The sequence below is a fragment of the Charadrius vociferus genome, unplaced genomic scaffold, assembly GCF_000708025.1.
Source record: "Charadrius vociferus isolate BGI_N301 unplaced genomic scaffold, ASM70802v2 scaffold549, whole genome shotgun sequence".
In the NCBI taxonomy this organism is placed as follows: domain Eukaryota; kingdom Metazoa; phylum Chordata; class Aves; order Charadriiformes; family Charadriidae; genus Charadrius; species Charadrius vociferus.
Genome location: NW_009650103.1, coordinates 4,532,573 through 4,556,747, shown reverse-complemented (window position 1 = coordinate 4,556,747; position 24,175 = coordinate 4,532,573). Strand labels below are relative to the sequence as shown.

General features: G+C 53.2%; 1 protein-coding gene across 1 annotated transcript in view; it reads right to left on the bottom strand.

Moving 5' to 3' along the window:
* Positions 1-3,421: 3,421 nt before the first annotated feature.
* GPR144 (G protein-coupled receptor 144) overlaps positions 3,422-24,175 on the bottom strand; it is a 23,967-nt gene continuing 3,213 nt past the window's right edge. The window contains exons 5-25 of the mRNA XM_009892360.1: positions 24,131-24,169; positions 23,554-23,639; positions 22,872-23,153; positions 21,448-21,559; positions 20,920-21,054; positions 20,491-20,611; positions 19,605-19,710; positions 19,270-19,325; positions 18,387-18,513; positions 18,171-18,274; positions 17,401-17,503; positions 16,620-16,773; positions 15,700-15,833; positions 14,938-15,053; positions 13,144-13,264; positions 8,078-8,119; positions 7,843-7,896; positions 7,342-7,486; positions 6,535-6,593; positions 3,878-3,908; positions 3,422-3,522 (exon numbers count right to left, since the gene is read on the bottom strand). Coding sequence (XP_009890662.1) covers positions 3,422-3,522; positions 3,878-3,908; positions 6,535-6,593; positions 7,342-7,486; positions 7,843-7,896; positions 8,078-8,119; positions 13,144-13,264; positions 14,938-15,053; positions 15,700-15,833; positions 16,620-16,773; positions 17,401-17,503; positions 18,171-18,274; positions 18,387-18,513; positions 19,270-19,325; positions 19,605-19,710; positions 20,491-20,611; positions 20,920-21,054; positions 21,448-21,559; positions 22,872-23,153; positions 23,554-23,639; positions 24,131-24,169 — 2,228 coding nt within the window. The remainder of the gene's footprint in view (positions 3,523-3,877; positions 3,909-6,534; positions 6,594-7,341; positions 7,487-7,842; positions 7,897-8,077; positions 8,120-13,143; positions 13,265-14,937; positions 15,054-15,699; positions 15,834-16,619; positions 16,774-17,400; positions 17,504-18,170; positions 18,275-18,386; positions 18,514-19,269; positions 19,326-19,604; positions 19,711-20,490; positions 20,612-20,919; positions 21,055-21,447; positions 21,560-22,871; positions 23,154-23,553; positions 23,640-24,130; positions 24,170-24,175) is intronic.

Below are 24,175 nucleotides of genomic sequence, written 5' to 3'. Positions count from 1 at the left end.
ACGGCTGGGGCAGAAGTCCCGACAAGTACCTGCCTGTTGGTTGCCCGCCCCTGGAGAGAAGTGGGGCGGTCTTCAGCAGACAGCGAAGCCCCGTGAGACCCCATGCTACCCCGGTCCTGCCTCGGTTTTGTCCGCACATGCTGCTAGGAAGAAGCTCAGGGCTAACAACTTTGGCCGGGCTGGGACAGCCTTCCGCACGCAAGCCAGCTCCTACGACCTGCCGTCCTCCCGGCTGCTGGAAGAGCCTCAGCGTTGTGGGCCCGTCACCCAGAAATGTCTCAGAAACCTAAAGGAAAAGAGAGATGGTCTCAGCTGCGCCGGCAGGGAGAGGAGGGGTCCGGAGCAGCGGGGGCACCAGTGGGGGTCCCACAGTGCGCTGGAAGAAAGCACAGCCCAAACCCGGCATAGGACAGAGCACGTAGGATGGAGTGCGGCCGGCCCTGCCTTCTGCTGGTGTGGCTCTGCCATCCCATGGGCCGCTCTGCCCCTTTGGGGTCTCTGAACTGCAGCCCTTACGGCCGGGAGCCACGGCAGCCCCTGGGCATGGGGCCACGTAAGGAGAGACCTCCTCTTCCCCTGCTCAGTAATTAGCGCACCGTGCACAGCGCCCAGCTCTGAGAGCGCTGAAGAATGAGGTTTAAATGGGATTTAATGAAATACCAGTGCTACCGTGGCCGAGAGAACTGATGTCGTGTGGGCTGCACCTCCTTCCATCGGGGCATAAGGTACCTCTGCCCGTCAGGAAGGACCGCGGCACAGACGGCAGCGGGGATCCCACCACAGGGCAGCCTGGCGTGGTCGGCACCCGGGGGGTGTCTGCATTTCTACAACTGCCCACGACACTCAGGTGCTTTACCAGCTTTGAATCCCAAAGACTCATAATTTCCTTATTATTTTAAAACCAATCTTATTTAACACGGTATGGTGAGAGTTGCAGAATTACTCAGTATCGATCACAGAAAGGCTGGGCCATGGAGACAAGATCCATGTTGCTATGTGTGGCTTAGCAACATATAAATGTATTCAAACAGAATAATGAAATTATAGTGGGGAAACAAAGCAGCCATCACTTGAAGAGATGGAGGATGTGGAGGCCTCTTGGAGCTCTTGTTTGCCAAGACAAGGAAGACGGTACTTATTGTTTGTGCAAATATGTGAACCCCCCCCCGGCCATCCCCTGCTTACATAAAGGGTGTAATGAATCCGGGCAGTGTGCTCGCTGCAACGCGCAGCTTTGTACAGCTGGGCTGGAGCTCATTACTGCGGAACCGTGCGGCCTCTCCGAGTGAATTGAGTCCTTTGAGGGGAGCCTCCTAATGCTGGGGGTGGGGAGGTGGGGAGGGAGCCCATTCCTGCCTGCCGGCCACAGCCACGCTGCAGAACTCCTCATTTCTGTGGTTCTGAAACTGGCCTGGTGTTTACCTGCGTTTTATCCACCCCCGTCCTCACACGTGTTCACGCACCGCTGGGAGCCCATCCCACCTCCCCCACGCACCCACCGGCTGCCTCTTGCGCTTGGAGCCAGCGCGATACCCACAGCTCCCGCAGGAGCACGGCTGAGGCGCTGGAGCAGAGAAGAGGTGGATCCCACCCCAGACTGGCACAGCTTTCCTAGGAAACTGCGAGAAAGTCAGTTAAGCCCTGAGGCTCCCACTGGTGCCCAGGGCCCAGCGCTGCTCCTGCCCACCAGCTCTCCCCGCGGGACGGTGGGGCCGGTGGGCTCCTCCTGGGCCTCTGCCCCAGCTCCCGCAAGCCGGCTGCCGGCACCACCGTCATTTTCATTATGGCTGGCTGGAAACTTTCAAATAAAGATACTTGGGGCAAAATATATCTCTTCAATAAACTACTTTGGGAGAAAACAACTAGAAGGGAAGCAGTGTCTGTGGAAATGATTTGTCCCTCGTTCATCACCAAGCACACAGGTTTATGGTTTGCTTCCCCCGGCAGCTCTTATCCCCAAGAGCTACACAGCATTTTGCTCCATTGAACAAGCTGTGAAGACAGGAGCCTGTGCAACGCTGAGCTGCCCCGGGGTCTTCCAGGCATTACTACAGCTGGGCATTACTGCCTCTTTTTGTTAATGGCTGGAAGCACTTGTCTTTGAGCCCGGCACCTTGGAGCAGCGCAACGTAGCCGGCACCAGTGCTGCGCCGCACGCCGACTTGCACGTACACAAGTGTGCAGAGGAGTGCTCTTCTGGTTCAAGGAGATCTTCTCGTTCACCCCCGGCTGAAGGACTGCCCAACCGAGGGCTCCCTCGCCCCGGGGTGCACGCGGAGCCGCTCTTGGTGCTAGCAGAGAGGGTGGCCGTGCACAGCGCTGCCCTGCACCCACCGCCTGCTTCCATGGCCGCTGTGCATCAGCCGGCACAGGAGAGCGCAGGAACCGAGCCCAGCCCGGCGTCCCCACTGTCCTCTGGGCAGACCCAGGCTTTTAAAAATATACGGAGGGCTTACCTGAGAAAACAAAAGCAAACTAAACAACCTGCCTCTTTGCACAGCTGGAGTTTAATTACACACGTGGCTAGATTAAAATATGCAGGAGCAAGTGAGGGTGAGAGTGTGCGGGGACTGAGCACAAACGCACGTGCTGGGTGTAGGTCTTGCTGTCTCTGAGACCCCGCTCCTACGCCTGAAAGGCCGCAGCATGTTTACTCCCGGCTGCCACCGTTTCTGCCTTGCTCACGTATCCACTGTGGGGAGGAAAGCTGCAATGCTTCTGGGTGGCATCGTCTCGAAAATAGTCTAAGCATGCCCTGCTTAGACACTTAATGTGGAGCAAAATCAGAAACCTGCTAATGCACTGCTTCCTTTGACAAAAGAAAACACAACAATGCAGAAAAAATAATATCAAGCCATCCCTGGTGCTTCTTCACCACACTGTCTGCTTGAGTGGCCCCATCCAGAGTCTGGACTGAGAGTGCTGGGAGCACTCAGCAGCGGTTGGTAAAAAATATAAAGCTAAATATACTATCCCTGTACCCGGCAGAGCTGGTGGCTTGCTCACAGCCAGGCGGGGAAGAGAGCGGGGAGCTGCGGCTGGCCGGCCTCTCCCCAACGCGGCGGTTGAGCAGAGGTCTGGGGCTTAGGAGGGATTTCTGGTTTTAATTCTACCCACCTCCATGGTGACATTGGCCTTTCTACAACCTGAAACAGAAGCAGCTAAATGGCTCCTTTTAAGCTCGTAAATCCAGCCCTGTCAGAACACCCCACCTTCCCCGACCGCCCTTCTTTGGGAGCAAGGCACTTCCAACACCCGCCAGCGCTTTTACAGCAGCTGCTGGTTTAAAATATTCCCCGGCAGCAAAGAGCTGTTGCCGCCCCTGAAAGCAGCCCAGGTCCTGCCAACCAGCGAGGCATGCCGGTCCCCGCTGTGCCTCCAGGACCGGCCGTGCTGGGGCGCGCAGGCAGAGCGCTCAGCATCAGGTACCCGCAGGCACCCACTGCCCCTCTGCTGCCTGCCGAGGGCTGCGACCTGCAGCTTTGCTGGCACGGAGGGGCCCAGGGAGCCGGGTGTAGCGAGCTGCAGACACGGAGTGGCAAGAAGAAAGGCGCAGAGACACGGGGAGAAACCAGGCGGGTGCTGTGAGATGGGTGCCCTCGGCTGAGCCACCAGTGCTGTCGGCACGAGGCAGCACCGGCAGCACCCGCAGCGCTGGTGGGGCTTCGTCCCCTCCCCTCTCCCTTGTCTGTTCAGGGGGACATGGACCTCCCAACAGCCCGGCCAGCACTGCAGCCACCAGGGCAGTCTGGAAATAAAAAGCTTCCTAAAGCCTGAGCAAATTCACCTGCCATCCGGGCAGCGCTCCACCATGCAACCACAGAAACCAGAATAAACAGTGACAAAAATTAAAGAAAATGATGTAGGCAAATGTTACCTGAGGATTTGAACGCTGTCAGCTCTACAGCCTGAAAAAGGGGAGAACATTTGTTAGCAGAAGGTACAGGTCTGATTGCTTCACTGCTGGCAACCCCCCCGCACATCCCCGGGGCCAGCAGGGCTCCCCCAGCACCCAGCAGCCACACCGCGCTCTCCCGGCCACTGAGCCACCGCTCTCCCGGCCACTGAGCCACCGCGCAGGACGGGAACCAGAGCCTTCATCCCACTCCCCAAGGGACGGCACCTCGCAGGGTGCCCCGGACATAGACGGACCTCCCAGCAGTGCCCGGGCAGTGAGCTGCGCCCCACTCCACACGCCCCCTCCGGGGACCCCTCCAGCCCCGGGGTGACCCAGCGGGCTGGAGGCTGTGCTGGACACCCCGGGAAAATCCAGGAGAAGAGGAGAGAGAACTTTCTCCCCACCAAGCTGTGGTGGAAAGAGCACGCAGAAGCCTGCACCCTGTGCTTAAGTGATGGTTAACGCTCTGTGAGGTGTGAAATTCCTGCTCCCAGCCCAACAGCAATAAATATCACCAAACAACATTTAAAAAAGCTGAAATACAAAGAACATCTCGTCTGTGTTTGTATCTTCACTCACTCAGTGTTTTGTCATTCTAAGTGTTTTCAAACGTTTTTAAGTAGCATCTTCTCTTCATCCAAACTATTGTGCAGCTGCCAGTGACATTCTTAATTCCCCACTCCTCCAGCGAGTGCCATGACTCATTTAGGCGGGGAGCAGGAAAACAGCACTGACTTGGAGAAGTAAGGAGCACGGAAAGCAGCACCTCTCCAGCGCAGGGTAGCACCACCTGGGGCACAGCTGCACTGACCACCTCTGCGGTGAAGATGGGGCTGGGATGGAAACCGCGCGCAGCCCCGGCCGGCTCGGCACTGCAGGGCTCACACCGACGCCGCGGGAGCACCACGCTGCCGCAGCACAGATCTGCACGGGCAGCGGGGCCGAGCCCCTCTCCCACGGCCGGCACTGGCAGCAGCGTCGCCTTTTGCTGCATCCACGTTAGTTAGAAAGGAAACAAGTATATTAAAAATGCAATGTTTAAGCAGTAAAAGATACAGCAAAGGCCTCGGTGACCCTCACACGGAGGAAAGCGCTTTCTGTCTTCGCCTGCTAGGAAATGCCATGGCCTTGGCATTTAGGAGATCTGCTGCCTCCTAATGCTCCCTGCCTTAGGAAACTCAGCCCCTGGGCTAATCCCCTTGGCCCACGTCTCGCATCTGGTGCCAGGAGCTTAGCCCTGGCCCCGGTTTATACAGCCAGCAGCTGGCTGGATGAGAAAAGCATCACCTGCAAATGAATCCCAGTCAGCGTTCAGCACGAGGGGAGGAACGGCATTAACCACAATATAAATCATGAGAGATGAAAATATGGATTTTATTGAGTGGCTTCAAAACGATATGCCAGCTATAGAAGTATTATCTATTGGATAAATAAGAGCTGTCTATGTGACACAGGTTTTCAAAGGATAAATATTAGAGAGGGAGAGAGAGATCCTTCAGTGAGAGACTCATATGAAAGTAGTGTTGGATTTTATTCTGAGGAAATTACAGCACTTGTATGTCAAGTGCACAAGGACTGATGATCATTTCAATAGTGGGAGATGGAAGTTGTATCAGAGTAGTCAAATTTAAATTGTTCCCTGCTTTAGGCCATACCTCACTGAGCTCTACATCACATTCCTGCAGGCAGCGCAACCCCGTCTGCCCTCCCTGGACGGATGCGGCTTGCCCACCGCAGGGACAGCAAGCCCCTGCTGCCCGATTCTAATCTGCTGTCCCTGGGGGAAGTCTCCTGCCTTGATCCATATGAACCTCCGCTTGGTGCTTTACTGGCCCGAATTCACTGGCTCCTCCTGTTCACATATGCCCTTGCTACGGTCACCCTCCCGGCGCGGCAGCCTGGCTGGTTCCCCGTCGGCTCAGGGCTGAGCTCTTGCCCACTGTCTGTTCTGGGGTCTCCTCCGCTCCTGCCCCCAGAACACGTGCTCTCCCCTGTTCTCCTCTGCTGCCTGCTGCTGCCCGGGCCAGCCCCAGCGCCGGCACTCGCCTCCTGAGCCAAGCACAGCCGAGGCAGGTCACTGGCCAGGAGCTCCTGCCCACAAGCCCACCTTGCTCTCCATCTTACTATGCTCCTACAGAAGACAGCAAACACTCAGTTGCATCTGGCTTGACTACCAGGAGTGGCCACTATGGGCCTGAAAACATAAATCTCAAATAACTTAAATCACTTAAACCAATACACTGCTAATAACGAGTACGTATTTTAATAAACCAGAGTCTTCACAATGCGTATCAAAACGTCCTGGGTTTTGATGACAGGCATGTGTCCAGATTGGCCCTCAGGAGAGCACAGATGCTGTGCTGACACACTGCCTGGCCCCTCACCGCCACTCAGCACCTTCTGTAGTGCCCTGGACAGAGGGCATCAGCGCTGCCCTCGGTCTGCGCACAGGGTGGATGAATCGGGCAGCTTCTGGGACTTGCTCAAGACAAAAGACTGAATGTGTGCCAGAGCTGGTAACACTGCCAGGTGTCCTCAGTCCCAGCCATTCGCAGGAACCATCAAGCACCATTCCTACGCAACTACTACACTCTGTGTATGGGTGAAGGTGGAAGAATAAAGAAGACATTACATACCGGTCTCTCGGGTGACATAATTGATGAAATCCCCATGGGAATTTTGGCTCCAAAATTTCCTAGGGGGTGAAGTAGCACAATGAGTTTGGAGACTAGAGAGTAGAAATAATCATGCTTTACCAAGAATCACAGAATCATAGAAACATAGAATGGGTTAGGTTGGAAGGGACCTTGAAGATCACATAGTTCCAAACCCCCTGCCACGGGCAGGGGCACCTTCCTCTAGACCAGGCTGATCAAAGCCCCGTCCAGCCTGACCTTGAACCCCTCAAGGGATGGAGCTTCCGCAACTTCTCCTTCCACAATAACTCGATGTTTTGTGCCCCCTAAGTATCTCCCACTGGGGCAAAAGGACCAAACGGGTTACCTGCACAATTTCACCCACAAACTGGTTGGAGCATGAAACACCTTTCTCCCTAGAAGCTAAAAACCCTATTTCCTACTGCCACCTTTGCCTCCCCTTCTCCAGAAAATTCATTTTAAGACACAAACATGGGTTCTTGCCTCAAGAGAATGCAATGCTGCATAACACGGTGATGAGACCTGCCATGCCCTCACCCAGCCAGCCTACAGGCACAAACCTGATCCCTCTGAGATCCACATGCACACAGTCTCTGCCTGCCCTGGGAATCCTTCATCCCATGCTGCATCGGCAGCACCAGACCCCAAGTGCTCACATATGCATAGCGTGCAAATGAGTTAACGCAGTGCTAAGTGAACGTGCACTAAAATTCAGGCCTTGGGAATAACATTTTACTGTGGTCTCATCACACAGCCTGGGCCAACAGCAATGACAACCCTCTTTACCTTTGTTGGTGATGTTCTTCACTGGAGGGTCTTTCTGCACAGGGCTGGACAAGGCACTCTCAGCTGCAGAAGGACTCCGTTTCCCTGTCTCCCAGGAGGTCGTGTTTCTTGGACTTGATAAGTAGTTGATGGGATGAGAGCAGTTCTGTAACAACACGGAAGGGATACAGAACAATGAAAATTGCAACATGAGTCTTTGCTAGATCCAGGTCCAACCTGAAAAATCAACTTCATCTGCACTGCGGCCCCTGGGACTTTGACTCCCATCCCACCCTGGTACAGCAGGCTGCTGCCTAATCAAGGTGGATCATCTTTGGGTCTGTGCTGTCCAACAGGACTGCAAAGAAGGGAGACAGCCTCTGCCAAGCTCCCTATAAGACAAGAAAAATAAGACTTCTTTCCAACATCATCTCCTCAAAGCAGTCTAAATGTACATCTAGGGCCCTTCTCTAGTGGGTGCATGAGGAACGAAGCGGGCAGCAGGGCTTCCTTGCCACTTACTGTGAATGAGAGTGCTTTCTTCTTGTCCTTCATCCTCTGGATGGCATTCCTCACCTGGAGCAGAGCAAGGACATTAGAGGAGGCCACAGCAGCTCTAGCAGAGCAAGAGATCCTCCAGCAAGTCGTGGAGAAAAACCAACTGCTGTCCCACCTACTACAACCCCAGGTACCCCCTGACTGCTAATAAGCAGTTGCTGTGACAAGTGACTGAGCCCCAGCCGGGGGCGTCTCTTACCTCGCTGTTGTAGATTGCATAGACCAGGAATATGTACAGGCCCTGAAAAGGAGAGAGCACAGGACGGGTTAGAGAGGTACGGGGAGGGTTGTGGTACTTTGCATGGGAGGAAATGAGTTTGATGAGCACCAGAATGGGTGAGGACCCAGGCTAAGGGGAAGAGGCACAGGCAGTGGGTATGGCACTGCCAGGGAGGGCCGGGCAGGAATGACCTTCCTTAAAATGCCACTTGAGACCAGGCTCTTCACAGAGAGTCCAAAGGAGAAACGATCCCTGCCCCAGTCCCTCTTCCTTCTCCTCTTCCCCCATTTCATTTGGGGGGAGTGGGCCTCTCTCACCAGGCACTTGGCTTCCCGAGCCCGAAGCTCTCCCACACTCCTATTCACTTGTGCATGCCAAATCCCCCAGGAAACACCTCCTTCAGATCGCAGAAGCAGAAACCACCAGGAATTAATTTCCAGGGGACCTGAAATCTGGGAAGCAGACCTCCCTTCCCACTGAACACTGACCCCGGGGGGTTTCACCCGCCTCCGGCAGACCAAGTGCAGTGTGATGCCAGGGGCAGTTCCTCTGTCCCAGGCAGTGACAGACCACAGCGTTAACAACAGGACCCTCTGACCCAAATTCAGTGGGGTACAGACCCAGAGGCTTTGCTCAGCCCCAATGCGGAAATCCTTCCCGTCGGCACACCAGGGCTCTGGCAGCACAGTCTCGGCCACCCTCTCCCTACTTGCCAAACCGTCACGCTTGTGTGCACACACCGAAGACCAGCAAATAACATGCCCTGCCACAACCAAATGCTCGGCCGGAGCTACGTGCCCGGGGACGGTGTGGGACACGCTCGGGGAAAGGGCCTGGGGCAGGGCCAGAGCGAACATTGCCTGGAGGCCACAGCCTGGGGCTAATTACAGCTCCAGACCAACGATTTTGGCCTTAAGGCAGCCCTATCTGGTCCACCAGATTTATGTTATATCTGTGGGGTGTTTGTTATCGCAGCTAGATAAATCAGCCGCAGCAAGAAAAGTAATCCATCTTGTCTTCAATGAGCCTTGCTCTTCATCTGCGAGCTCTTGGCAGGCGTAATGGTAGCGGTACCCTGGCGCCGTGCCATGACCTGTCCTTCAGCCAGCAATGCCGGTCACTCCCCCAGACCAGATTTCTGGTCAGGCTGCCAAGGCAGGTCTTCCTTGAAACAATCACTCTGGATGAGCGCGGGGAGGGGGGGAGTGGCGGGGTCGGCGGGGAGGAGAGCAAGGAAGGAGAGGAGGCCCAGCTGCGGCGGTGGGCGGAAGCGGAGCTGCTGCTCTGGAGGAGCCCACTCCTGCCCGCACTCCTGCCCGCGCTCCTGCCTGCGTGCCATCTTCTCCCAGCAGGGCCCACAGTGCCCCTGTGGCTCCTCACCCATGGCAGGGCAGGCTGGGGCCCGCAGGGAGGGATGGATGCTCCTGCCTGGTGTCCGTCTGTCCAGCAACCACATCCTGCTGCGCTCCGCACCCCCCAGCTGGGAGCGATGCCCTCTCCTGCTCCCCTCTCACCGCAGGCGGGTGAGTGGCTCTGTAAGCCCCTGCCCTCAGCCACCCTCAGCACCATCCTTCCAGCTCTACAAGTTCAAACGAAGCCAGCAGGTTTTACCTACGCTGTTTCTCAGCAGCAGGCACCTCACCCAGCGTTGGGTGCTTGGCAGGGTGCTGGTGCTGCTCCCTCCGAAATCCTGGGCAGGAGGGACGGCGCTGCCACCCGCCCACCAACCCGCGGGGAAGCCACCGCAGCCACCTCTGGCACAGCACCGCTCTGTGTCGCTTTTCAGTCACTCGGCTGGATTCCCCTGCTGCCTGGCTGGAGAAGGAGTCGACATGTTTGGTGTCGACGCACAGAGTAACCTTGAAGACAGGCTTTGGTTTCCACAGATAAACAGAAAGCAGTCAAACAAACAAACAACCACAGCAGCAAAACTTTCCAGCACGAGACTTGCGCATGGAGAAGCGCGCTGGCCCTAAAGGAAATTCCAAGGCAATCCAAAAGACAGTCAGCAAAGGGGCTGAAATGGGACGGCTTTGTCCCTGCTTTCTCTCAACTCCACAGCTTCCCACCAGCATTTCTCCTCTGTGGTAATCTGCAAATTGACCTGAACTTGGTAATGAAGGGACAGAGGCAAACAAGCCCAGCATATCCATGGGCAAACCCTTGACTGTCTGTCCACACAGCAGCCACGGCTCCTACTGAGCTTTAGGAGAAAGAAGAAAAACAAAAGCAGCAATAACTTAGAAAGCAAGGGAAGAAAACAAATCCTGATCCAGCAAACTCCTCAGCTCCTATCTCACCCAAGGTGGACATTGTCATGGTTTGTGAGAGGGAGTCTCAGGAGATGTATCATCCAGAGGACACATTTATTCACTGCAGGAGTTATTCCTTGTCTCTCAAAAAAACCCATTTGCCCAGCATCCATGTTACCGCAGCCAGCATCCCACAGCCCCTCTGCCGGCATCAGCAATGAATCAAAGGCTGAGTGAGCCCCGGAGGATGTAGGTCGGGCACGGACATTGTCGGGCCACAGTCCAGGGGTATTAGCAGTCACTGAACCAGGGAACTTGTCGTGGGATTTCCTTTGCCAGTGCTGGTTGCAGAGGGAAGAGCAGCGCTGAGTGCTACTGGAAATCAGCTCTCCTGAAGGCTATCTCAGCCCAAGATCCTCAGCAGGACCCCTTTGGTGTGATATACGTGCTCACATTTTTACAGCACAAACGCTGAAGCAAGGCGGAGGAAGGCTGCCAGGATGGTGCTGGGACGGTGTGCCTCTCTGCTGATTTTGATGGAGTTCAGTCAAGTTGAGAAATGGTTTTATTTCTGTGAATGAAAAGATGCTGGTGCTGTTCTCAGCTCTGTTCACCTCATCACAGCAGTGAGCCTGGAGTTCTCCCCTGCGCAATAACTTAAGCATGGCACGAGGAGGCAAGAAGAACCAATGCTATATTTAATTATAGTTAGGACAGGCCTCTTGCCACCCTTCTGATATCCTTAATAGCAGAGATGTGGAGAGGCAGCCCTTGTCTGTCCTTGGAACATCCCCATCTGAGAGCCGACGGATGTGCGTGAGCAGCACCCGGCCGCTGGACCGGCGCCAGCCACAGGCAGAACAACCCTGCAGCAACCACCCATCTTGTGCACGTGGTGATAACGCCTGCATCTCACCCTTGGAGAGCTGGGCCACCGCTACACTGAAACAGGCCAAGTGTGCTAGAGGGAAGCACCGCGAACTCTGCTGCTCCGTAAGTGAAAGCTGCAGCAGGACCCAATTTCTACTGAATCCAAAGACAAAAGGGAGATGGGTGTGGCGAACTCTTTGGGTCCCAGCGGTTTGGTGGGTAGTATCCAGTTGCTCTCTTGACTTGGATCCCCTGGAGTAGGATTTGTCCTCAAGCACTGGGCAGGGGACCCTGAAAAATATACCTGTGAAGAGCCAGTGCACAGAGACAGGAGCGAGTGTGTGGGTACCCGCAGGCGCTACCCTGGCCGAGCCTCACCCCAGGGGCTGGAATGACCCGCTGGGTCCCTGCGGCCAGGAGCTGCTGCAGAGAGCTCCACCGCCCACCTTGGGCCATCCTCTCCCGCCATGCCAGGAGCAGCGGTGTTCAGTGCTTCTCTAGCTCCATCTACAGCCGCTTTCTCTCGAGGTTTGGAAAGCTTCTGCCAAACAAGGGGGCTGATGCTTAGAATCGCAGGTGGCAAGCACATGTTCTGGGACTTCTTGTCACCGTGTGTCCCTGAGTTTCAGATAACCTGAGGTCCTGGGAACAGTCCTGCCTCAGTGCAGAACTGAGTGCTCCTGGCTGCCGTGACGAATGCAATTTGCTTTGCTCTCTTAACCACACACAGGCTGGTTAAAGATTTAAACTCTTGATTAAATCAATAAACTTGGAAGCAAATATTAAGTATTGCCTTACACACCAGGGTTACTTTCTGCCATACAGAGATCCCTATTAATACTAACTTATTAACAACATGACTCTGAGGTATAGTAGTCACAGCCATGGCCCTGGAAGACACCAGGACAAGCAAATAGCCTTAAAAATGAAGCCAGATGATGCTCCCTAAAGAGTAATGAAGAGGCTGAAGGAGATGACATGACTCAGCCAAGGTCCAGCAAGTCAGAGCTCACGAGCCAGCAAACACACTCCCAGCCGCCCCGTGCGAGGCTCCGATCACCAGCCCACATTGCACTCTGTTCCAGCTAATGCTCCTGCATCCCATCAGGTTCCAGTGCAGCTCGCACCAAGCACTGGGAGCATCCCTGGGGAGCGGCCGCATGGCTGCAGACAATAGGGATTTCAGAGGTAAAGATTTTCAGTCCTTGATTCTTAATTCTTCTTCTCTCGTCTCCCTGCAATAAAGCCGACTTCCAGGCAAAGGGATGGTGGTTCTGCCTGTACAGTTCCTGAGCCACAACCTCTACGTGTGTCTGAACACGAAGCAGACGAAAAGCCGTCCTCCTAGAACACACACCATCTGAGCAGCAATTGAGCACACGATGGCTGGACGTGACCTTTGAGAGGCTCTCTGTGAACAGCCCTATTCTGACAGTGACGCTGGCACACGTGTCCCACCCCTACCCCGTAGGAACAGGGCTCAAGAAGCAGCTGGGATGTCTGCCCCATTAAACTGGACAGTTACCATTTTAATTCTCCATTAAATGACCAAATTGAAACGCTAATGAAGTTCCCTACAAGCATGTCAGTTTGGAAGTGTCAATTTGAAACCATGTTGATATCAGAAAATCTAACATGAGAAACCAGATTTGCATGGGAAAGCTGTGGCACCAGTGAGATGGTCCAGAGACTGGTGCTAAAGGGCCATCAGATGAACAAGGTCTCCAGGGCCGTATTTTGTATCTTGGGAGCATGGACTTGGTTTCCTCGGACAAAACAGCGCAGTGGCTTGGGAAAGCAGGGCTGGGCTTCAGAGCTGACACATGGCCCTGACTATTAGGACAGGTGAAGTACGCTGAAGCACAAGAAACCGCAGATACCTGCTCGGCTGTGAGGTGAGGGTCCACCTGGTACAGGACTCACCTGGAGGGAGTTCAGCACGATGAAGACATAGGCCCAAATGATGCTGAGGTGGACAAGGACCCCACACACCCAGGTCAGCCCCAGCACGGGCAGCAGCACCAGGACGGGTTTGGCTGTGGCCCTGCCAGGAAGAAGAGCTCCGAGTTACCTGTGGCGCATTTCAAAGCCGAAACACTGTGCATTGGCACCTACCTCCCAGCCACCGGCTCTCCACGGGGGTCCCTGTTGTGCCCCATGTCCCTGAGCCCAGGGTGTCCTGGCAAAGCGCCCCATCCTGCCAAACACCCTTCCTGGCTCTGCAAACCCTGCCCAGGCTCTCGCCAAGATCTGCCTGGGGCATCTGCACTAGGTTACAGAGCACTGCTGAGTGGATCTGCCCTGGAGAGAACTCCAGGGGTTTAGGAGCACCCTGGCCTGTATCTTGCAGAAGAAATTTTCCTTGTCTCCGTGCTGGAGACGGCTCTCCTCCCCCAGCAAGCGCCTTTCAGACAATGTGTCCACCAAGAGGCACCCAAGATGGTAGCTATGGAACAAATTCCTTTGCAAACAAAATTAGTTAAGAGGGTAAAAACCAAACATTTCAGCCCCCAGTGTGCCAGCCCTGCTCTTTATCTATCACTGAGAGTTAGCAAGACAGGAGCTCTTTGACGTCATTTGCCATGAGAAAACAGCTATTTTCCCCCCAGTTGCTGCTACAAGGAGGGCTTCTGTATTTGTTTTATTAGCATATAGATGTCACCCTGCCCTCCAGCAATGCTCTATCTTCGTGCTTCTGTAAATTTGGGAAAATTTATTTATGATACAGGGGAACAATGTGTGTCTACCAGGGGTATCTGGCGCCAGCTAACAACAATAAAGATTCACAGAGGATGATAAAGTAATGACTCAAGCAGCAGTTTTTTAGAGGTCTCTCTATATTGACTGATTACAGAAGTCCACACCGCCTCTCCTTCCCCATGTGTGAAATCCCCATCAGCGTTACCTTCAATCCACCGAGTCCCAAACTCAGAGAAAATGTTTTTTATAATGGCAAACAGGCAAAACCCCAGCACTCCCTACAGCTGCCATCCTGCTGAGGGGTGCACACAAGTTCTAAGGACAGGTGGGTGCGAGACAAATTCAGTTACGACCCCCTCAAACAGTGAAGCAGAGAGAAGCCGCTTCTGCAGCTCACAGCTCTATAAAATTCCATGGGAAGTGGGCACCCAGTTGTGTCCCTGGGTTCCTGGGAACACCCCAAGCTGCTACCTCACTTCCCTATGGTGATGGTTTACAGGAGGTCTGCACGTGTGCCCGCGAGCTGCTCAGCAGCACGGTGGGCCGGTGTGAGCGGAGGGGCAGACAGCTCGGCAGCGGTTCGGCAGTGTGACCCGCACTCCCACACACGCTGTCACCACCGCGGATGATGGGGACGCGCTCACACCGACCACTCCCAGACCCAAACTGCTCCTCCTGGTGATGCCAGCAGGCCCAGCGTAGCTTTGATTTCAGCAGGTGCTGCGGGTCTCCTGTCCAAAGTGGTGAGAATTAGGAGTGCGAGTGCAGCTGTGGGAGTCCAGCACCGGGTTCCCCGGGCTGTGCGTGCTGGCTGGGCTCCTCAGCCGTATAGGCGTTAGAGCAGACAGACTAACTTTGGGTGATGCACAGTTACCCTGGAGGGGAAAATCCTTTCTGCCCTGACTCCCCCAACTCATGGTCTTTCAACTTTGCCAACGCGAAGACTCTCAGCTTAACAGTAATTCCACCATTTCACACCCAGAGCGGCCACAGCTGGGAAAACCCCTCCCTGCTCACCATATCTGAACACCAATCTGTTTCTCCAGGCTGCTGTTGGGCGTCAGCATCTTCAATCTCCTGCGAGCACTGGACACAGTCACCATCACCACCCGGAACAGCACGAAGGTGTTCACCTGTCAGAGCAGAGCCATTGGACCCAGTGACCTTCTGTAATCTCAGCTCCACAGGGGTGAGACTTTTCTGCTGGGAACTCAATAACTAAGTGTCAGAATTTGGGGAGAAACGTATCACGCCTGAGAAAACAGTGAGTAAAATACTCCATAGAGCTATCCACACAAGTATGAAATCTATAAAACTTATCTCAAAACTTCTCCTACAGAATGTATTCCCTGTTAAGTGTCTACTCCAGACCCCTTGAACATTGCACCTTTTTCTGCTACTATGTTGTCAATGATACTGATACCATGTCAAGGACGTAGATGTTCCCATATTAAATCAGACCTTTAGCTAAGGCAATGTCACAGTCAACCTACACATTTATCTACATTCCTAATTTAACAGCCAATACAAGAACTGGTCAGCAAAATTTTCTTAAAGCACTTTTTTCTCTAAAAAAAGCTGCTTTGGTTAAAGAGATTTATTTGTGTTGTGAAAGTATATATAAAGCATAACAAAAATTCTCCTATAAAAGCAGCGGGCACAATGAGCCCTGCGAGCAAGCGCCTTGGCGAGAGAAGCGCTGACGCCCCTGACTCTGCAATGCTTTCCCAAAACCAGACACGAAGGAATCACACCTTCCCGGCCAGTTTTGGCACTTACCGCCAGGATGAAGAGAACAGGCCCCACAAAGGCCCAGATGACGTTGGTCTGAACGTTCAGCCAGCAATGGTTGTCTGCCACATACTTGTTAAAGGAAGTTGCGAGGGTCACGCCCACGATAACGACTGGAAGGCCTGCAGAAAAAAAGCGCAAATTAAACCCCGAGAAAAGCAGAGATGACCCATTCAGATCAGCTGGGTTGTAGACAATTGCTTCAATACCCCCGTGAGCAGACACGCTCCAGCGCGAGCCAGCTTAGCCTCTGAAACCCCACGAGCAACATCAATTTACTGCAGCTGAATCTGCCCCAGCTCTACAAGACCAGATTTATACGCTGTCAGCATCACTCTCCTATGTACAAAGCATTCCAAGTCCCGAGTCCTGTTCAAAGCAATTTACTCCTCAGATTGCTTTTTTAACAAAACGGACAATCAAAGTCATAAACCAATCCAAAATATTTGAATCAGTTGTCCAATGTCCAACTAGGTGTGTGGTCAGCAAGGGGCACTGACCTGAACAGGCTCCTCTCTGATATGAAACTCAGCTTCTTCAAATGAATTCTATGTTCCTAAAGGGTTCACCCAGAATAAAGGGTGCTTAGTCTGGACCATGTTTATATTTTGATTACTATCAGACAGTAGTAATGCTCTCCAAGAAAAAGAACTTACCATAAACTTTCTTCTCCATTTGTTTTGGTATTGAACCCTTGGTTTTAGAAAAAGAACAGAAATGCTCTTTAACTTATATTCTAAGACTGGCAATTTGACACATAAATGTAAGAAAGCCTCTGCAGAGCAGTGGTACCCGACTCACATACTGAATCAAACCAAACATTCTGGAATCTCTCCTACTGAAACTTTTGCTAGAGAAAAAATTGACACATTTTTCTGAGTGCCCAACGCAGAGGAGTCTGTGCTTACCCCAGCCTGTCACGTAGTAGAACTTCATTCTCCTGTCTTCACTCATGTTGACCGCTACCACTTTGCTCCACAGGAGAAGCCCCTCTACCAGCATCCATGAAAAGGCTGCCATGAAGAAGAGATGAAGGAAAGCAGTGACGGTGAAACACACCACCTACAGAGAAGAGAAATCACACGCCTTTAAGGAAGAGGAGTCCTCTGGGAGCTTCTGAGTGCATGTGGTCAGGAGGAAGACAGCAATCTGCAAGTTATGCTGTGGAATGTGCAGAAATGTATTTAAACATCCACAAGCACCAGAAAGAGTTCTTCAAACTGCACCACATGACTAGGCCAACTGCTGCAGCTCACACTCATTTCATCTGTGTGACCATCTCAAACCACAGAAGATATCACCACTGACAGCACCTTTTCCTGCAGTTCTGTGACTTTCCTTGCAGTTCTCTCATCTCAGAGCTGCTTGATCCAGCCCCAGGATGTGGAAGAGGACACAGAAGGGGACAGAACTGTATGTTACTGTTTTATAACAATTTATATTTCCTGAAGGATTATTTTGTCAGAAACAAACTGTCAGAAAAAAGAGTTGAGTTTTCCTGACAGATCGCACAGTGCATATATGTATATCTCCAAAGACAGAGACACAACTCTTTCCTGTGATACAAGTTACAGGGAATTAACGAAACATTAATAAAAGGGATTCCACTTCTGTTCTGTTTGCTCTGACAGTAATGCTTGAGCAGGCCTGGTCCTGCTGGCCAAACAGGACACGCTGTGGTGAGCTTACCTGGTTGGTCTTGGCCAATTCACTGAACATGAGCAGAGCTTCTGCTGCAGCTAATGCAAAGATCAGGTTCTTATGCACGGTTGTTCGTTCACTCTTGGGGACACTGAGGATGGAGAGAGGAAGCCCTCAGCTGCCGTCAAATGAAAGGGTACACGTGTTCTTACTAGTCCTTGCTGGGCTGTGCAGACCTGCCTGGGTGACCTGCCATCTCTCTGCTACTCCCTGCAGAGACGACAGTCTGAAGAGGCGAGGGGCTGCCCTGCTGTGCGTACACTTGGTGCTGGGACGCGCTTGGCTACGGCTGCTCAGTCCTCGGCCAGTGCTCCAAGGAACAGGCAGCGAGGAGGAGGTGGAGGGAGCCACTGCCGCGCTCCCAAGGCTGATCTTGGTGCTCGCCAAGTGACACAGAAGGATTGGCAACTGAAGAAATAGTCTTTGCTCCATTTATTTTATAAAAATGAACTCTAGCAGAGCAGCTTTTATGGTAAACATTATTAGTCATTGATAAAAATCCTCCCAGGGACACTCAGGTGTGTGCACAGCTCACACAGGCACCTCCACAGAAACAACCAGCTCGGGACCCCCTTCCCAGCCAACGGCCACCGCTCCCCTCCCTCCCTCTGCTACCGACCCCCAGTGCAGCTCTCCAGCCCCCCCCCCACCCGCATCGCCCCACTCTCACATGGCATACCTTGTTAGTATACTTGTTCTTAAGCAAAATATCAAACAAAAAACAAAGAGAAGGCTGCAAGTGTCTGGACTTTTCTTACCCAACTGCCAAGAATAAAATGAAGGTAACTATCAAGGCGCAGAAGGACACTCCACATCCAATAAAAGTCAAGGTCTGCAGTGTGAGCTCCTCCTTGATGGTCCTCTGCTCCAATCATGAAACAACAGAAGATGCAAAATACCCACAAGTTAACCCCAGACTGCTCGCAGGGCTGGCATCCACCCCACAGAGCGTCAGAGAAAGGCTCCTCGCTTACCTGCATCTCATACACCTGCAGCAGGACAGCAAAACTCGTGGTGTGGTTGCAATAACAGGCAGTGGAGTCCAGGAGAGAGGTCACCACAGAACAGCCAGCTGTGGACCACATCCCACCAGCATCTGGGCTAACAAGTGGCAAAAAAACAGAGATAACACATGAAATTACCATCCACTTCAACAGAAAGCCAAGGCGTTAAGGGAATTCCATTCTCCCAGAAGAAGCAAAGTTGAAAGGACATAGAAGAGGATACCAGAGACAGGTCTTCGCATGGACTGTGGCTCATCCTGCGTCTCAGCAGATTTGCTGAGGTGAAGGGAAGATCAAATTCAGAATCAAAAGATTCCAAACTGTGGAAGTGTTTGTGCAGTAACCAGCTGCTTCGCCAAACACCCTCTTCCCCCCTTCCCCAAACTGATCCATGCCTGGTACAAGACTGGGACTCTAAGGAGTTTTTTTGCACTTGAATGAGTTAATTACCAATCCATAATATATCACAGCCTCAGTGCTCTCACTCCAGTGACATTCAGCAAAAACACATCTCAATGCCAAGCAGTATTTATGAGGTTGGGAGTCCTGCACGTCTGTTGGGCTATATATCTTGGACCAACCCTTCTCTGTTGCAGGCAACAATCATAATTAACTAGGGCTTTCCATTTTACTTGTATATACCTCATTAAAGGTCACTCGCTTGTGAGTGACTTTTCCAAAGGAAATCTTCCCAGGAGAGCGCTCTGCTCCAGCAGACAGAGGATGCCAAGCATGCAAAGCAGGCAAAGAATTACAGACCCCTCCCCTTACCATTACATTTATATTGTCATGTTTGGTTTTCCAGTGGAAATAAAAGCTCATAAATCTGGGGACCCAAACTGAAACAAGGCACCTGAGGCTGAAGTTCCAGAAGGCACAGATGGGCCCCACCATCTTATTGGGCAGGTCCTGCCGGCAGAAAGGGAGAAGAAGAGATTACACAGCTGTACACGCACTGTATGCAGACCGCTGCGGTCCACTCCCTCGGCTGCAACGAGGTCTGTCAGCGCAGGGCAAACACCTCCCCAGGGAAAAAGAAGTGAAGGTGAGAGACCTGGGCACAGGACACCCCTAAGTCCATGAGCTCTGGGGGCCGCGAGCCAAGGCTGGGCACAGCCTGCGGGGTCAGGCTGCACAGTGCTGCCGGCGGAGCAGGCGGCTGTGAAGCACAGCCCCGTCACAGGGTACCTGGACACGGTGCTGCAGGCGGTAGCGCACAGACGTGCTAATCTCCTGGTAGTCGCTGAGCAGAGCGGATGAGATGACAGCAGTGCCCACCGTGGTGCTCAGGTACCTGTCAGGGAAATCATGCTGCTCACAGGCACAGGAACCACAACAGGGTCTCCCGTTATACGGGACAGCTGGAGAGATCCGGAGCCACTTCTGGAGTGTTTCAGTGCCACCAGCAAAGGCACAGAGCAGAAAATACCTCAGATCACCTGGCAAACAGAAAACACCACCACTCCCCCCGTGACCGCAGGAGGTGACCGTACAGACGAGGCACTGGAGCATCCCAAGGGGTTGGCAGCTGAGCGGCGCAATGGCCGAGCCAAAGGCCCGGAGAAGGAGCGGTGTGTGCTGGATGTGCGGGCTGCCATCTCCACCTAGCGTTCAGAGAGCTGCCGGGAGCAGTGGGGCTCTGCCACCCGCCGTCTGCAGAGGAACCCCTGCTCCAGCAGCTTCTGCCCCAGCCGGAGGGGACCCTGCAGCAGCCCCGAGGGCTCCGTCCCCAGCCCATCCCAGCAGGGCACATCACCTCAGGGGAAGCAGAGGCACGCCGAAGAGACACCGCAGTGCAGCACGGCACACGGGCAGCCCCGCCACACAGCTCGGGCCGAGGTGTGCCACCGGCCTCTGCCTCCACAGAGCACTGACTCAGGAGCCCCTTTCCATTGTCCAGTCTGCACATGCACATTGGAAAAAGCAGGGACAAGGACAAACGGGATGGGATGGAGCAGGGTGGAGGTGACCCCAAAACAGAGGCACTGAGAGACTCAATGCAGACTTGGAAATGAATTCCCCTGTGGTGGTAAGAGGGCAGCCCCGGGGCGCAGGGGGGTTCTGTTTCACTCACTTCTGTCCTCCGTCAGAGGCAGCCACATCCTGGAAGACAGCAGTGCTGCCAGCGCCGGACAGGCAGCGCTGCAGGGAGCCGTAGCCGAACCACATGTTTTTCACCATGACTCTGTGGAGACCTGGGCAGAGAGAGCATTGCGGGATGGGTGCAAGCACAGCGGGCAGCTCTGAGCAGCCCTTGCTTCAGCACCACTGCCCTAATCGTGGAGTGTGACGCTGGGGGAGCAGGGCACCACAGCTCCAAGCTGTGGCTGTAAAGAGCTGTAGGCAATGTCTCCCCCGCAACCCATCTCCTTTTCACTATGGGCATCTCCTCCCCACACTTCTCCAGGCTGCACGTGCGCAGGGCAAAGACTTCCTGCCATTAAGGAAGATGCTGCAGAAGTGCCATGGGGAGACCCAGGGAAGTACAGGCGTCATAACCTACCTCTGGCTTTCAGTCTTTGCACTTCTTCCACAGGAATTTCAATCAGGTCATGCGTGTCTTTCTCAGGGCTCTGGACCAGGTACACCTCACTGCTCAGCTCCTGCCCGCTCAGCTCCAGCTTCCTGACCTCCATCCCTGTGGAAGGGGCAAAATCAGGTACTGAACCAGGGTTCAGCCTTCCTCCAGAGCTACCGCTACAGCAAGGTACCAGAAGGACATTAGAACCCTAGCCAAGACCCATGGCGGCAGCAAACAGATCCCTTTCAGTGCAAATCATGTGCATCTGGGCTCAGTTTGTCTCCTGTGCCCAAAGGTTTCTTACAATCCTCTTACAAACCACAGTGTGAGAGATATCTCCCATGCTGTGGCACTTCCTCACGAAGGAAAGGGGGAGAAGGCTGTAGGGTTAGCAAGAGACGAGCCAGAGGAGGAGAAGTGCCAGGAGTGGACTTGGACTGGGAACCAGATGGGATGACTAAGCTGGGTCCTGGTAAGATGCTCTCCCCGAGCTCTGCCAGTGCCACTCACCAACATTCCCACGCTGGATTGTGATCTTTGTCCTGTCTGCAGTCAGCAGTGGGGCTAAGTGTGACACCATTCTGTCACAGAGCTCAACAACAGCCATGGGCCCGTTGACAACCTGCAAACACGGAGAGAGCAAAGGAAATCAGCAGCTGCACCACCAGCTCACACTTCCCACAGCTCACAAGGGCTTTCTTAAACTCTTGGTCCTTGGCAGAAAAAGAGAAGTTGGGACTCAAGGCTCTTGCTTCACTTTTCTTTGATTTCTTCAATAAAGGATGTTCCCAGTTCCTTCAGCAACGGAGACAAGACTGGCAATGAGGGAAACTTGCTGGTCTTTATAAAAATCCATTAAAACATGGAAATATATAATTAAATAAGCTTCTGGAAAGAGAGCAGATTTTTAGACCTGACTCCTGATTTTTGCAAAGCTGTAGAACCACCAACTGCTCTTCCTGGAAAAGGCTTCACCCAGAAATAGACTCTGCTGCTGGAAGGGTAGCAGGTGACTGGGCCCATGACTCAAGGTCCTGCGTGTGTTGGGCAACACAAGTGCCACCCCTGTAGTACACAAACTCAAACCCTTTCTCCTTGAGCAGACACATCTGCTGCACCAGCTACACTGGGCCAGAGCTGGTTTTATGCCACTATCAAGAAGCTGTGAGTAATCGTGGCCATGGAGACCCAAGCAACACTACGCGATGAGGTAAACTGAACTATTCAGCATCCTTTCGTCTCTGGAGGTCCCTGGCTTGGTTCCTGGAGCGCTGGCCAGGCCAGGCGCTGTCACACATTTCCCAGAGACAGGTGGAGAGTGCGGACCATATAACAGACACAAAAGACCCACGTGAAAAGAGAAGAAGCTAATGTAGAAAATCCTAACGGGGGTGGGATGATGGAAATCCCTCACACAAAGCCTGGCGGTGTTCTGAACAGCGTGGGGGCTGATGACAGATAGCTCTCCTTGGCAGCCCACCCACGGAAAATACAACAAACTATAAAGTGAAGGGCACTGCCCTGCCAGAGACAGCAGGGTGTGGGAGCCAAGAATCTACAAAGCACCAGGAATCTGCAAACTGTGTGTAGTCCTGTAAATCCAGGTTGACAAAGTGGAGAAGCTTGAAGAGAGCTGAGACAACCACTGGAGGGGTTTGCAAGAAAGGCACCATTTGACTGCACTTGTTTGCAGAAGAACTTGTTTGCATCTCCAACAAATGAGGCAGCAATAAGGTAGCTGGCCCTTAACAAAGGGGCTCCATGCCCACGCTTGCAGCATTTTCACAAGCTCCAGAATATGGCCAGAAAGGCTGGATGTGACCATGCGAGGACAGGTCCTCAGCCTGTGGTCATACAGCAGGCCAAGGAGCTGCACACACAACCAGACGAACAGATGTGGCACACAGCGGCCAGACTGCTGGTGACACTGTTACCTGGCTGACTGATGACCACGTTTCAATATTCTGCTCTTCCAAGATTAACTCAGTCACTTCCACGTAATACTGGCCCAACTGCTCCAACATCTCCAGCTCCTCTCCCTCCTGGGCTTCCACATCAGAAACTTGCTTTAGTAACTGAAGCACCGCAAGGAGGTCAGACGACTCCAGCACGGGTGTCTCTGCTTCCCTCAGAACAGTTGCCAAGACATCGAGAGTACCAAGGGCAACAGAGAGGTTCGTGTCTTGGACATCACTTGTGAAGATGTTCTCAGGAATCTGCCATGGAAAAGATGTTTTAGTTCAGTGCAGAGCCCTGATTCTGCCTGATCATCAGTTATGTCTTGGCAATGCCCTGCATGTCCTCGCTGGTGTGAAGACAACTGCCTGGCCAACCAGGCATATCTTAGGGCAATGAGATCTGTCTCAACATTTTGAACTCTCTTGTCCAACCTCTCACCTCAGTGAGACGAGTCAACCTAAAGCAACACTTTCCTTATTTGATCACAGCACAAGTTACAGCTGTGTTGATCACACTCTCTGACAGCAGCTCAGAAAAGGCCATAGGCGTAACTGCTGGCAAAGTGACCTCGAACACCAGTAGGTGCAAGCAAGTCCACCCCAACAGCTCCTGCCTGCTCCCGGCGTCAGCTGCCTCTGCTGGGGCTGCAGGACTCACCACAGTCCTTTCTGCAAGCGTGTTCACATGGCTGACAAGTGAATGGCTGGATTCCAGCTGAGCTTTTTTCAGTTGCCAGTATGCATCTGAGAATAAAACAAAAGCATAACCATTGCTGTGGTGTCTAGCAGCGTGGTTAACACATGCCATGTTCAAAGCCTGGGAAATGGTCCTCAGATGGTGGGTAAGTTTGTAGGACAGTCAGGACAAGGAGACTTCACAGCTGCATTTTATTTCTAGTACAAGATCCCATCTGGAGAGACAGTCTAACACTTCTTTTCTGCCTCCTCCCCCTGCCCCCCAGGCCAACGAGTCTGGAGATGCCTGCTTTGGGAGGCACTCCACAGCACTGCATCCAGCAGCCACGTAACGTGTACAACCACTGCTTAACTAGAGCATAGCAAAATAACCTGTCAGAGCGTGTGCAACTGAAACAAAGTCACAGCTACCACAGGTTTTGCATGCGATCTCTTCAGAGCAGACACGAGGCCGCCCCAACACTGGCCATCATCCTAGCTAGGACCTCCAGGAGTGAATACCATGGAAGTAACGAATAAATAAATAACAGATGCTGTACCCTTTCTGTAGCGACAGACAAAAGGCAAAGACTGCAAACAAGATG